General features: G+C 36.8%; 1 protein-coding gene across 3 annotated transcripts in view; it reads right to left on the reverse strand.

Moving 5' to 3' along the window:
• Positions 1 to 16327, reverse strand: part of ZPBP (zona pellucida binding protein) — a gene marked incomplete at its 3' end in the record, with an annotated part of 104878 nt that overhangs the window by 83238 nt on the left and 5313 nt on the right. For all 3 annotated transcript variants that reach the window (XM_080818990.1, XM_080818992.1, XM_080818991.1), the window contains exons 3-4: positions 9260 to 9385; positions 532 to 681 (exon numbers count right to left, since the gene is read on the reverse strand). In XM_080818990.1, coding sequence (XP_080675116.1) covers positions 532 to 681; positions 9260 to 9385 — 276 coding nt within the window. The remainder of the gene's footprint in view (positions 1 to 531; positions 682 to 9259; positions 9386 to 16327) is intronic.

Raw genomic sequence — 16327 nt, forward strand, 5'->3', positions numbered from 1 at the left:
TCAGACACCTGCATGGGGGAGGGCTACTACCCTCTCCACCATGGGTGAGCCTCCCCCATGAGAGGGAACCTATAAACCACCTTTGCTCAGGCTGGTCTCCCGGCTACTCCATTATCCACCCAGCTCTCCCAATCTCAAACTTCCAGAGATCAAACTGCTTTTAGAAAAGGATTATACAGTGGCATTTCATGCTCCTGTCTGGGGGGATAGCAGTGTGCCATCAAGCATGAAATTTCAGGATTTAAAAGCAGTACAGGCTGTAATATTATAATAATTTGAAAACATAATTTCTGTAACTCCCATTTTCATTCATCAGCTTAAATTTATGGGTTCCTGTCAACTTTCCCCTGAAAAAACAAGACCTGCCCTCACCACTAACACTTTACAGAGTACTTTGTAAAACACAGGAAAGCAGGAATTGTTCTTAATTAAAAAACTAAAATGACAAAATGCTTTTAGGACAAACCTAAAGATACTTAAATACTTAAAAACATTAAGAAATGTTAAAATACAATGAAATGCACTCCTTACCGTATATAACATATTTAAGTTGAATATTTTTAACAATTTCTTCCACGGTAGGTTTATACTCCAGGAAACACGTATACACTCCACTCATGCCCTCCTCAAAGTTCTGGAATATAAGGCTGCCTGTGGATGTCACCTGTGCAGTGCTGTTCTCTAATAAAGGAATAAGATGCAGTATTTAGTTGCTTAAACGATATGACACTGAGATAAAATGACAAAATATTTTCTAAACAGAGCAAAAACATCAGATATTACCTACAGAATCACTGAAAGGAGCCGGGGGCCTAACTAGTCATTGTGTTTGTTGACAGCATGTGCCAGGATGACCTTCTTAGTGTCTGATTTTTTTTTTTTAATTTTATTTTTTTCAGTGTTCCTAGATTCATTGTTTATGCACCACATCCAGTGCTCCATGCAAACGTGCCCCCCTTAATACCTCACCACCAGGATCACCTCACCTTAGTGTCTGATTTTTACTAATCACTGTTCACCAACTGTGTGGCTGCCTAAGTAGTAAGAAACTAACAATTCCATGTACTTAATGCACTCCTGATCTCCCTGCACTGCTGTGAGCACTATCAGATATTCATATGTATATGAAAACAGTAGATATCTGCATACACTATGATTATGTATATGTGTATTTTATAGCTAAGTTATGCCTTCCTTAAGCTTACAAACTACAAAGTACATGTGAAAGGGAGGAATGCATCCAGAACAAAGGCTAACCCAAGATACTAACAATTAGGTACTTCTAGTCATTACACATGATAGCAGGCAAAGGCTGGGTTACAACCTTAAGGGCTGCTCAAGAAAGAAAACAGGATCAGATCATCCTATTTGTCCAAAGTCACACAAGCACAGAGTTGCAGTGTTTAGAGTTAACAAGACTGGATGTAAGAGCCTTCTGACTTCCACGTGCTTCACTACCTCAGTATCACACTGGGAGAAAGCTACAATGTGTAACAGGAAAGACTGTGATGTAGAGGCTTCAGACATGGGATTTAGACCTGTCTTTCTTTCTCATGAACTGTTTAACCCTCTGGTAATCCCTTAATCTTTCTGAAGTCTAGGTCCTTCATTTGTGAAACAACGAATCATAAATACATGATAGTATACCTTACAGGATTGTTTTCCTGTGACAAATACAACTGTTAAAGTACTTGAAAAATCTACAAATCCTTAAGTAATTCAAGTTGTCATTCTGAAAGTTCCTAACCAGTTTTGCATCTGAAAATCATTACATTAAAATTCACCCAACAATTTAATATGCAATTCATTAGAATGGATAGTATTATCCTAGTAAATGTTTATCGTTTCTTCTTTAAGTAAACAACTTATTATAAATTTCAATTTGAGGCTTATTTGGAATAAATTTATTTCCTCAAAATAAGACAAAAGATGAATGCTCTTAGTGAGAAACTTTTCACTATTAATTTGCTCAATAAAAATGTGTTGGGTTTCTAGTACATGCAAAGCTCTACTTCAGATACTGAAGGAGAAATGGATAGATGGATATATTCTCCTTCAAGGAATTTACATAGAGAATTATGCCTTAAGAATTCCTATTTCCATATCCTGGATGAAGCTGGAAAACAGGTTATAAATTGGGACTATGTTTGTATTACAATGCCTATTTCTACACGAATATTTTTTGACGAAAGATTACATATTTATCATAACATGTCTCTTTTCTAAAACGGGTTAACAAGTTTTCAACTGTTTGCTATATATTTCACCAGAGACAAATACTTGATAGTAAATATGATAAAAGGTGCCCAATATATGTCAGTTAAGGAAGAGAAATGCTATATGATTTCACTCATATGTGGAATTCAAAAAACAAAACAAGCATAGGGAAAAGGAGAAAGAGAGAGAGAGAGGGAGAGTGAGAGAGAAAAAGAGAGAGACAAAAAAAGAAAAAGATTCTTAACTCTATAGAACAAACTGATGGTCACCAGAAGGGAAGTAGGTGGGGTGATGGAGGAAATGGGTGAGGGATTAAGAAGCGCACTTTTGATGAGCACTGGGTGTTGTATGGAAGTGTTGAATCACTAAATTGTACACTTGAAACTAATACTACACTGTCTATTAACTACCTGGAATTTAAATAAATTTTTAAAAATAAAGAATTAATATCTATTCTTCTCAAACTATAAGGAAAAAAAAAAGTGCCCATAGATATTAAATATCATGTTGTCAATGAAGATATGCATTCTTGGCAATAATTTGTAATGAAATTTTCCCAATCCAGAAGTATAAATTAATAAGTGCATTAATACATATCTGAATGCCTACTACAATGTTAAATATTAGGACAGCCAGAAAAACAAGTAGCATATGATCCATAATAAAACACCCTCTCACCTTATTTTTAAAAAAATTAAAAGTGGCACACTTGAAAAGATACCCAGAGGATTCCATAGCCAATAGAAAAAGCCATTCTATAACGCCACTTAAAAAATGACTTTTTGAGTAACTAAGTTTGAATGGGAATTTCATGATGCTAAGGGACACACTACTATAACAACTCACACAGCATACAGTCAATGAATAACTGAATTAGTCAGTACCTCTTCTCTCTCTACAACTTAGTTTGATCATCTAAAAATTCAGAGTTGGACTAGATTGCCAGAAGCCCATGTCGTAGAGCTCTAAAATTACACGGCAAAATTAAAGCACAATTTCATTACAACTTATTATTTTTATTTATTAATGTTTTATATAGATTTTTATTTCTTTGTTTGACAGAGAGAGAGAGAGATCACAAGTAGGCAGAGAGACGGGTGGTTGGTGGGGGGAGCAGGCTCCCTGCCGAGCAGAGAGCCTGATGTGGGGCTCAATCCCAGGACCCTGAGATCATGACCTAAGCCAAAGGCAGAGACTTAACCCACCGAGCCACCCAGGTGCCCCACACTTATTATTTTTAAAAATAGGTTTACATTTTTGGTTTCTGCTCAGATATAAAAATTGACTATGAGAACACTGATTCCACTATTACGATTAGGAAAAAGACAAACTTCCAATTAACAACTCTTCTTGAACCCATCAAAAGATTACAGTGGGAAGGCAACCAACAAACCTGAAATTTGGGGATAGACAGTAACCTATAAAAAGAACAAGGACCCCTGTATTTAAGAAGACTCTGCTAAAAATTTTCAGTGAATTGCTAAAAGCCAGTGTCAACCAGTGTGAACATGTGAAGCTTCTGAGGACCAGATACTGGGGTGGGGGGAGGCAGGGGTATTATACCCTCTTACAGGCTCTACCTTCAGCAACAACTGAGTGGTCAAATGGAAGGCGAGGAGAATCCTGAGCAAGACTCCCATTGGGTTCTGGCTAAAGAATGGGTCTAGCAAACTGCCAAAGTCTACCCACGCCCATTTCCCACTTCCTGCTAAGAACAATGCTTTAATCTACAGGGAAAAAGGAACAAATATAGTCGCATGGGCACTATGGAAACTTGGTACCACTAGCGAAGGAAACAGGAAGGAAAAAAAAAAAAAAAAAAGAGCCTCATCCTTGTGGAAGAGTCAGCAAGAAGTATTAGGCCAACCCTAAAGGTGGAGAAGCATTTGTGATGGTCAGCCCCACCCGGCCCCGCCAAGGCCCAACGATACCGTACCTGCCAAAAGCTAAGCCTAACTGAACATCAGAGACTGTCCCTCTCCCCCAGCTTCCCATCAGTAATAAGAATCTAGTAAAAATGCAGTGCAATCAAATTAGAAGAACCGCAAGAAAGAGATTCTTTCCAGAGAATTTTTTTTTAAGGAGAAATCAAAGCCAAAGAAAGATCAGACATTGGGGAAAAATAACTTCTCATGAACCAGACTACACCTAAAATATCTTTAAAGCTATCTGAAGCTTTCAATAACCACCACAACAACCAATATTAAACCCAGGCAAATTCTTGACTAGATGAACACAAACTCATAATACTGAAAACATAACACTATTTAAAAAATTTATTTTATTTATTTGAGAGAGTGAGCAAGGAAGAGAGAATACATGAGAGAGGCAGAGGGAGAGGGAGAAGCAGACTTCCCTGCTGAGCAATAATTTGTAACGAAATTACGCAGGGCTCTATCCCAGTACCCTGGATCATGACCTGAGCTGAAGGCAGACACTTAACAGACTGAGCCACCCAGTCACCCTAACATAAAAAGGTGTTGATCTCAAAACATAAAAATACTTATTATCTACTATCTTTTTCAAGATATCCAACTTTAACAAAAACTTAGAAGGCATGTAAAAAGTAAGAAATGACACATTTCCAAAATACCAAGCAATATTTGGAGGCAGACTTTTAAATGACACAGATATCAAAAATATTAGACAGTTAATTTAAAATAACAATGACAAATGTACCAAAAAATTTAATGGAAAACATAGATAATATACAAGATCAGACAGGAAAGATTTCAGCAGAAACTGAAACTGTAAGAAATAATTAAATGAAAATGGTAGAATAGCAAAACAAAATGAACAACAACAACACACCCACACCCACACCCACACCTACACACACACAAATCCCACAATAACACAGATGAAGTATTTCTTCCACGGGCTTGTAAAAAGCTTGACAGCTAAGGAAAGAATTGATGAACTTGAAGACAGTTAAAAAGAAACAACCCAATCTGAATCATGAAAAGAAAAAAATAAAATACTGTCACGACCACCACCAGGAAGAAAGAATCTAAGAGCTGTGAACAGTATCATACAGTGTTACATCTACATGATAGAAATCTTAGGAGAGGAGGACAGCATGGGACAGAATAAATATTTGAAGACATAATAGCTAAGAATTTTTAAAAAATTAATGGCAAATACCAAACTAAATGTCCAAGAAGTTTAGAGACCACTACGTAGGAAAAAATACAAAAAACAAACAAAAAAAAAGAGGCATATAATATTCAAATCCCTGAAAATGAAAGGCAAAGAAAAAATCTTGAAGTCCATTAGGAAAAAAATGCACAATGTCTACAGAGGGACTGGGATGAGATTACAGCAGACTTGTCATTAGAAACCATGCAAGCAAAGAGAATCCAGAAGGGCATCTTTAGAATGTTGAAAGAAAAAAAAAAACTGTCAATCCAGAATTCACAACCAGCACAAGATAAGCAAACTTAACCCAAATCACACAGAGGAAAGAAAATAATAAAAACAAAAACAGAGACCAATGAAATCGAAAACAAAAAATAACAGAGAAAAATAAATCAAATCAAGAGCCGGTCCTTTGAAAAGACTGATAAAATTGTTTAACCTGTATCCAGAGAGACCAAACTGAAAGGGAACAGATTACAGCCAATATCAAGCAGAATGGGGCACATCATACAGATCCCGAATATATTAAAGAAAATATCACAAACTACTTCATGTACACAAATTCCACAGTTGAAACTTGAAGATTCTAAATTGGACAAATTCTTTAAGATACAAAATATAAAAAGTCACAAAATGGTGAGTAGGGAAAATTCTATTCCTACTTCATTTATATAATACCTGAGAACTCTGAAGCCAGACTTCAAAGGCACATGACTTTAGGTAAGTACCTTCTTCTCTCAATTCCTCTGTTTTTTCACATATAAAATGGAGGAAATGGTTGTACTTACTGAAGAGGGCTGTCCAAAAAACTAAACAACTAGTATGTGTATGTGTGGCTGTGTGCCAGTACATGACGAATACACAAAGAAAAGTTAGGGAGTGATCCTGTAAAAGGTCAGGGCACTGTTTACCTAACAGGGGTTTGGGGACAGAAGAAGAGGATTTGTAAGCAATTTACTAGAAGGTGCAACAGTCTTGGTAATGGTATATATTGACTTCTAGGTTCTGGGATGTTTGTTTTATTGTGTGTCATAACTTGCATGTATCCTATATACATTTGTATATATGAACTGCTTCATTTCATAGAAATATATCAAGGTAAGATAAAATAAAAATCTATGATCTCATTAGAAACAAGAGTGTAGTTACAGGGTAAAATTCAACAGATGTGCATATATGTGTTTATATATGTTCAGGGAAGTGGGAAAGTGCACACACCAGAACGAGTTAATTCATCAGAATGGAAGGAAGGCTGGAGTAAGAGATACAGGTCTTTGTGCAAAAAATGTATTACATTTATAAATAAAAAAATATTGAAGGAGGGGCGCCTGGGTGGCTCAGCCAGTTGTGTCCCCATGTTGATTTTGGCTCAGGTCATGATTTCAGGATCATGGGATTGAGCCCTGTATTTGGCTACATGCTGAGCATGGAACCTGCTTTGGATTCTCTCTCTCCTTCTTCCCCTGCCCCTTCCCTGTTCATGTGCTCTCTCTCAAAAAAGAAAAAAGGAAAAAAAGAAAGAGAAATGGGGGAGCAGTAGGGACTGAGAGAGAGAGGGAGAGAAAAGGTGGGGAAAGCAAAGGAGACCAAATCTAAGATTGGTCCCCTATATTTTACAACCCATCTAAACAATCTGAATATTCCTCTCCAGGAGAATGTGCAAGTAATTACATAATGACATGATTCCTTTTGGTCAATTTTAGGGAAACTAACTTTGGAATATTCACAAAAAGATAACTAAGTACAGTGCACTTTAATCTAGATTCCAAAGAGATTCTCCACTTGTTAAGCTTTAGGAAAATTAGACATTTCCAGTTCTTTCTGAAATCATAATGATAGTACAACAAATGATCTTTAAAACTGGTAGACAGGGAATTATGATGCTATCATGTACTGCAAACTAAAACATGATCATGATGTCAGAATACCAGAATTATCTGACAACAGTTTTTATAAATAAAAAAACACTATTAATATGATTTTATTATAACTACATTTTTCAAAATCTATTTTACACTATGAAAGGGAGTAAAATAAATTATTGCTCCTAGTTGAAGAAGTCAAAATTCTATCATATACTATATTTTGCAAGATAAACTACAAGACTGGCATGGCATCTTAGAGAAGAAAATGTTTCAGATTTCAATCTCCAAATCAAAGGAGTAACATTTGTTACAACAGAACAATACTTAAACGCTTCTGGTTTGGAACTTAGAGAGTTTTAACACCAGACATAAGATATATTTAACATGCATGTTAACATACATATATTTAAGATACATTATGTGCTACTATTATAGAGCAGTAAAAATAAAATCCGATTACATTTTCAGTACTGGATGTTTTTATATCTGGCCCATTTCACGGATTTATAAGTGCACAGTCTCAGGATTTCTGTTACTGATCTCTGTTAATCCCCTCCTCCTGCTTTACTACAGTCAGGCAGAGATGCTAGGTTTGATCTTCGAATTTCCCACAAAGCCTAGTGCAATGGTATCCACCAAGTGGCCACTCCCTAATTAAGACCTGAGTAGTTCACTTTGAAGGACCACCTCACCCAAAGAGAGGAGTACCTCTTTAATTCTAAGCTACTTTAGAATCCGCATAAATATTGTAGAAATATGCAGCTGAGATCATTCAAATACATAAAAATGTGAATTAACATATTACAAAACAAATACTTCCAATGACTGTTTCCTGAGCAAGTACTGATATGAATAAACTGCTTTCCCCCAACCAACATAAGAAAATAAACCTGAAGGTTTTTGTACAGAGGCACTCTCTCAAAATACCAAAAGGAAGGAAGGAAGGAAGGAAGGAAGGAAGGAAGGAAAGAAAGAAAGAAAGAAAGAAAGGAAAATAAATAAATGTGGTGAATAGAGCAATAAAGACAACTTCCTCAGAAAGGATGCAAAAATAATTAGGTGTTTCATTGAACAGAGCTTTAGGATGAAAATTCATTAATCTGGATATTCATCAAGGCTGAAAACAAGAACAGCTAGGCTAATTAGTATTTTTTTTAATTATGCTGCAAAAACAAATCAGCTTTTAGCAAATGAAAAATTAGAATACAAGTAAGATATGCATTTCAAAGCAACAAAATAAGTTGAATAGAGAAAATGTTGATCACATCAGTCATACCAATAGTAGTCTCTATGTGGAAAGAAGTATCTTCATGACAGTAAGAGCCTGTTTTCTCAAAAGGATGTTGAAAACTGTAAGGCAACCATCCAGGGTTTCAAGTCTACCTTCTCCTCCAGATGAACACCTGAGTACTACGGTCCCTCTTTTGTAAGCACAGCACCAATAACATATTAATACACAATCACGGTCAAACCATGCAGCTTATCTAAATGCATGTGTTTAATACTAAAATACTCAATGTTAAATTTAGTCTTTTTTTCTTTAATGGATAATAATATTTAATCCAAGTGTAATCCACATTAGCATGGATTTTAGTCAGAAAGAAATAGAAAACCAGAAAATATAAGACTCTAACTACAAATAAAGTCTCAAGTTGTCCCAAAGTGGGGCTGCAGAAAAACAAACAAAACCCTATTGTACATCTGTAGCTCAAAGGGTTCGTTTGTACTTTTAACAAAAACAAGAATTATATCTGCTTCTTCATATACACTTGACTAAGAAAAGTTTGACTGGGGTAATGAAAATGACATTAGTAACTTTTTTAAAAAGTCACATTTTTGTGGAATACAGCTGCCAAGAGAACTCCACACACACTGAGACTCTCACTCCAAAGGGAATCACAAGGAAAAAACAAAAAAAAAAACAAAAACAAAAAAACTTGAGGAAACATATACATATGTAAGAGATACGAATACTCTCTTCGTTCTGCATATATTTCAGATACATTAATGTAATTATGATAAGTGAAACAAAAGCCTACCTGAAATAATTTTTCCTCTTGGCCCATGCCACTGGAATGATGGATCTATCATTTCCGAATTTCGCAGTCGTGGCGTTACACATAACACGTGTGGACTCTTTTGATGAAGCATAACATATACTTTCACTGAAAATACAACATTAAAATGTTCCAATAATATTTTATATTCTTTCATGCTCTAAAACGCCTCACATTTTTGTAGTTCGGGCTGCATGCTTTCATAACTTTTCTTTGGGTTATTGCAATTACTTGATAAAAACTAAATTTCTTCACATTCCATGTATTAACTAACACTCAAAATACACACATGCATTTTATTTGGGGGTGTGTGTGTGTGTATCTCAATCTGAAAATAATGCATTGGTCTTTTATGAAGAGTTCGTTACACTAACTTATTTTATTCTCAGAATATTATTTAATTACAAAGAATTAAGACAATTACAAATTATTAAGACTTTATCTTAGTTTTGGAAAGCTACCAGAACTGAAAGCGATCAATAAAATCATTTAGATTAGAGGAATAACAGATTATTCACAGTGATGTGACACAAAGTACTGAACTTAAAAACTAAATGATTAAAAAGTCAATAAATACATACTATGACTTTAATTATTAATCATTTTTCTCAGTTTTTTTGGAGACCTGTTTATTTACTTGAGAGAGCGAGCACAAGTGGGGGCAGGGACAGAGAGAAAGGCAGAAGTAGACACCTTGCCGAGCAGGGAGCCCCTGATGGGGCTTGATCCCAGAGACCTGAGATTATGACCAAAGCCAAAGACAGACATCGACTGAGCTACCCAGGTGCCCCTCCCACTTTGCTTCAAAATTTAAAGAATACTGATCATTAAACAGGCAAAATAGTATTCTTTAGGAGATCCAAAAGGAATACAGTAAAGATTCAATTATTTTGAATCTACACATAAGTAAGCTTTCAGAAAAGGTTCTGTAACTCCTCAGTAATCGCATGCTCTCCCCTCACAGATTCACTAAATACAGAGTTTTCTGTGATCCAGTAAAACAAAAACTGTACTTGAGAAGTGAAATTTTTCTTAACTTTAAAGAGACTGTCTCTCAAGTTTCACCATACAGCATGCCGTTTACTGAATGTAGCTTTTAGATAGATACTCTTAAATAGCTTAAGAAAGTTCCCCTGCATTCTTGGTTATTTGTTTTTATCATCAACTGGTATTGAATTTTAACAAATTTTTTTCTATACTGAATGAGGTGATCACTTTTTTTCTTGAATACTTTAATGAAATGTTTGATAATAGTATTGCTTTCCTGGAATAATTGTAACTGATCATGCTCTTTTATTTAAATATTGCTAAATTCAGGGAGCACCGGGGTGGCTCAATCCTTTAAGTGGTTTCAGCTCAGGTCATGATCTCATGGGTCATGAGATCAAGCCCCTCAATGCGGCTTCCACTCAGAGGGGAGTCTGCCTGAGATTCTTTCTCTCCCTCTGCCACTCCCCTCCCCGGGTGAATGGACTCTCTTCCCCTCTGTCTCTCAAATAAATAAATATATGTTTAAAAAAAATAAACAAATAAATATGGTTGGATTCAATCTGCAAATATTATTCCTGGGATAGTTGTACCTATATTCAGAAATACAACTGCATGCCATTGTTATACTATCCTTTGTCCTTTTCCAATTTCAGTAACCAATTTCAAAGTTATTTGGAATTTAATATTATTAAGAAAGGTCTCTAAAGTTATAATAGCCACATAAAGTGAACTGGGCAGATTTTCTCCTATAAATTTTCTCTGAAAGAATATGGAAGGTGTTTTTTGTCCTTGGAAAACTGTTTAGCCTGGTACATTTTTTTTTTTTTTGGCAATGGGGAAAAGTTGGAAAACAAATTTTTGATTACCAGTCAGGAAAACATAATTGATTATTAGTCTAACATGTAACTTAATCAAGTCTGTTTTAGAAATTTATATTTTACTAGACTTGTTCATTTAAAGTTTATGTAGCATAAAATTATTCAAAGTATTAAGTTTTAATTTATAAAGTTCAGCATACCTTCATCTATTCATAATACTTTTTGTACTTCTGATACTCATGAAACATTTGTCAAAAGCCCATCTACTAACTGTTCCAAAGACAGTTTTTGGTTCCATTAAACCTACTGTTCTTCTCTGGTCTCTTTCATTAATTCCTCCTTTTATTTTTTTCCTACTTGCCTCAGTCAATTTCCACTTTTTTCTTCTAACTTCCTGGATACCTGCGTAATGTATCCAGTCGTCCCTCCTCAGCGTGCCTCACTGGCTCTTCTGGGCACGATCTGTCTTCTACATAACTCTTACTACATCTCTTCTCACACCATTTGCCCTGAGCATGCCTGCTCAGCCCGCCCTAAAGCAGCACACTGAACCACTCCTGCATGGCTTCACTCAGGGAGTTATCTAAATGCCTCCTCATCTGTGGAAACTCAGCACAGGTATATCGTTCCTGCTCTGACCTTCCTCTAGCCTCCACTAACCTCTGTACGTGTTTAAATCCAAGAAAATATAACTGAACCCAGAAGTTTCCTAATACGAGATCAACATACAGAAGTAAATAATGCCCCTGTACATCAATAATAACTCATGAAGCCATGTAATAAAAGAGAAGACGACATTTAGAGAACAATAAATAGAAGTTAATCAATAATCAAACAAGGCCGCTGTGGGGAATATGCTCAGACTCCCCCAAAAGAAATACAGTTACACATAATGCCATAATAAGATAATTTTAAATATGCCAATTTATCCTCATACTGATGTATACTACTAATATAGTTAAAAGTAAACTCCCAGAGCAGTCTTTTTTTTTCCGTAGCTCATGTTTATTTTTTTAAATGAAGTGTACCCATAAGGTCACATCAGTTTCAGGTGCACAACACGGTGAATCAACCACTCTCTATGCTATGCTGTGCTCCGCAGAGGTGTAGCTCCCATCCATCACCATACAATGCTTGTACAGTACCACTGACTACATTCCTTGTGCTGTGCCTTTCATCCCCATGACACATCCACTCCATAAGTGGAAGCCCATATCTACCACTCCCCTTCACCCATTCTGCTCATTCCCCCCATCTGCCTCTCCTCTTGCACCCATCAGTTTGTTCTCTGTATTTATCATGGGTCTATTTTATAATTTAGGCTTAAAGGTTGTAGTTCTAAAACAAAAGCTGTGATACCAGTGAAAATGGCACAGGAAGGAACTCTAAAAAATTATCTCCCTTATAAAGGTATTACAAAAACTGGCGGAAATTGTCAGGATCAACATTTTCAGAATTCTGGAAATTAATCAAAGACTTGTGACAACCAGTGAAAAACTTATTCAAGAAAAACAACTGAATCTTAGCACGGATGGGCTGAATTATGCCTCTCTCCAAATGCATACGTTTGAGCCCTAATCCCTGCACCTCAGAATGTGAACATATTTGGACACAGTCTTCACAAAAGTAATCAACTTCAGATGTGTCATTAGGGTGAGTCCAAATCCAGGGACTGGTGTCCTATGAAAGGGGAAAATCTGGAGACATACAAATACAGAGGGTACATGATGTGAAGAGTCACAGGGTGAAGATGGCCACCCACGAGCCAAGGAAGGAGAACGGCAACAGACCCTTCCCTCACAGCCCTCAGGCACAATCAACCCCACCTCCATGACTGACCTTCTGGCCTCCAGAACTGGGAGACAATAAATTTTGTTGTTTAACCCACCCAATCTCTGGTAATTTGTTACAAGGGCCTGGGGGGCTCCTAGCATTGTTAGTTCCCCCATTCCCATCTCCCTCTCCTCCTCCCCCCCAGTCGGCCTTAGCTCTGAGAGCCACCATGCCAATCACTGTAAGAACCAGCAGCCTGGCAGCCACCAGAGGGGCAGATGGGGTTGGAGGGACTTCAAAGCCTCCTTCCCAGACAACTGTATTATTTGACCTCTCTGGCAGTTTCCAAGAAGATACCACTCAAAGGCTGTCTTCACTTGATTTAACTCGGAGCACAACCACTGTACAAAACTTTTTCCCAAAGAATATTTTTCAAGAATAACTAGAGGCTTTCTTTTAACTCTGCAAATGCCAGATGCAGAAGGTAACACTTGGGGTAAAACAGGCTAAACAAAATGCTTAAGAGGAAAAGCTGGGAATGACAAGTCCATAGGAGCTCTGAAAAGTTCTAACATACCCCCAGGTAAACAGAAGGCCACATGCACATGCCCAAGACCGGCATGCTTAGTCAGGACAGAATGTAAGTTCTCACCTCTGGCTGAAATTGATGCTCTGCAGAGCAGACTAGTGAAGGACAAAATAATCAATGCCTAGCTAAATGCTGAGAGTGTACCACACAACACACAAAGACCCTCAGCAAAGACTAGAAGACTAACTAGTTCCAGGTGTCCATAAAATCTCCATTCAGCTATCAGCCTAGGCTAACCGAGCAGTGACTTCAGGGGCTACATATCACAAATGACATAGAAACTAAAGAATTCATTCAGAAAAATCATTAAACATACCAACAATAACAAGACATTAATAACATTCACACCTGATTTCCAGAGTTGCCACATTAAATTACTTTGAAAGTCTAGTTTTCAACTAAAAATATGAAACACGCAAAAAATCATAGGTAGGGAAAAGAAAAGCAACCAACAGAAATCGTCCCTGAGGAAACCCAAATTTTGGACTTACTGAACAAATACTTTAAACTATTTCATTTTTTTAAATCTGAATTCAATTAACCAACATATAGTACACTGTCAGTCTCAGATGTAGTGTTCAATAATTTATCAGTTGCACACAATCCCTAATGCTCATCACATTACATGCCCTCCTTAATGCCCATCACCCAATTATCCCATTCCTCCAGCCATCTACCCTCCAGCAACTCTGTTTGTTTTTTAGAGTTGAGAGTCTCTTATGGTTTTTCTCTCTGATGACTTCCCCTTCAGTTTTCCCTCCCTTACCCTATGATCCTCTGCACTCTTTTTTTTTTTTTTTAAGATTTTATTTATTTATTTGACAGACAGAGATCACGAGTAGGCAGAGAGGCAGGCAGACAGGGAGGAAGGGAAGCAGGCTCCCTGCCAAGCAGAGAGCCTGATGTGGGGCTCGATCCCAGGACCCTGGGATCATGACCTGAGCTGAAGGCAGAGGCTTTAACCCACTGAGCCACCCAGGTGCCCCCTCTGCACTGTTTCTTATGTACCACATATGAGTGAAACCATATTATTGTCTTTCTCTGACTAATTTATTTCACTTAGCGTAATCTCCTCCAGTTCCATCTATGTTGATGCAAATCGTAAGTATTCATCCTTTCTGATGACTGAGTAATATTCCATTGCATATATGAACCCCATCTTCTTTATCTATTCATCTGGTGAAGGACATCTTGGCTCCTTCCACAGTTTGGCTATTGTGGACATTGCTGCTATGAACACTGGGGTGCCTGTGCTTTTCACTACATCTCTATCTTGGGGAGTAAATACCCAGTAGTGTAACGGTTGGGTCATAGGTTAGCTCTACTTTTAACATCTTGAGGAACCTCCATATTGTCTTCCAGAGTGGCTGTACCAGTTTTCAAACACACCAACAGTGTAAGAGGAGGATTCTCCTTTCTCTGCATCCTCGTCAACATTTCTTGTTTCTTATCTTATTAATTTTAGCCATTCTGACTGGTGTAAGGTGGTATTTCTTTGTGGTTCTGATTTGTATTTCCCTGATACCAAGTGATGTGGAGCATTTTTTCATGTGCATGTCTTTGGAGAAATGCCTGTTCATGTCTTCTGCCCATTTCTTGACTGAATTATTTGTTTTTTGGGTGTTGAGTTTGGTAAGTTCTTTAAAGATACCACCATTTTTCACAGAGCTGGAACAAATAATCCTAAAATTTGTATGGAAACAGAAAAGACCCCACATAGCCAAAGAAATGTTGAAAAAGAAAAGTTAAATCAGTTATTTTAAATATGATAAAAGAACATTATGTCTAATGTACTAAAAAAAAGTATGCAAATGATTTCTCTCCAAAGAATATCAATAAAGAAACAGAAGTTATTAAAAACAAAAAAAGAACCCAAAATAAATTCTGCATTAAAAAGTACAATAACTTGGGCGCCTGGGTGGCTCAGTGGGTTAAGCCTCTGCCTTCGGCTCAGGTCATGATCCCAGAGTCCTGGGACTGAGCCCCACATCAGGCTCCCTGCTCAGCAGGGGGCCTGCTTCCCTCTCTCTCTCTCTCTGCCTGCCTCTTTGCCTATTTGTGATCTCTCTCTGTCAAATTAATAAATAAAGTCTTTTAAAAAATTAAAAAATAATAAAAAGTACAATAACTGAACTGAAAAACTCACTGTAAGAATTAAAAGCAGACCTAAGCTGGCAGAAAAAAGAATCAGAAAACCTCAAGATAAATCAATTTGGAATTATCCAGTCTAAGAAAGAAGGAAAAAAGAAAACTAAAGGTAAATGAACAGTACACCAGAGACCTGTGGGAAACCACCCAGCACACCATTGTATGCATAATACAAGTTCCACGGAAGGGTGGAGAGTAAAAGGGTACAAAGAATAGCTGAAGAAATAATGATAAAACTTCCCCAAACTGATGAAAAACATGAATTTACATATCAAAGAAGCTCAATGAACTCAAATTAGGATAGATTCAAAGAAATCCATATGTAGACACATCATAATCATCTGCTAAAGTCCAAAAAGACACTCTTGAAAGCAGCAAGAGAAGCAACTTGTTACCTACACCTGATCCTTAAATTAGTAGCTTATTTCTCATCAAAAACCATAATGAAAACAATGTCTGAGTAAGGTGACTGAATTAATAATTAAAAATCTTTCTACAAAGAAAAGTCCAGCACCAGGTGAATTCACTAGTGAATTTCACCAAACAAGTCGAATTAACAAAATTTCATAAATTCTTAAAAAAAAAAAAAACCAGAAGAGGGAACATGTCCCAACTTATTCTATGAAGCCACTATTATCCTAAAACCAAAATCAGACAAAGACAACATAAGAAAACTACAGAACAATTTCCCTTATGAATACAGACATAAAAATCCTCAGACTAGTAGCAGCC

This window comes from Martes martes, assembly GCF_963455335.1.
Source record: "Martes martes genome assembly, chromosome: 11".
NCBI lineage: Eukaryota > Metazoa > Chordata > Mammalia > Carnivora > Mustelidae > Martes > Martes martes.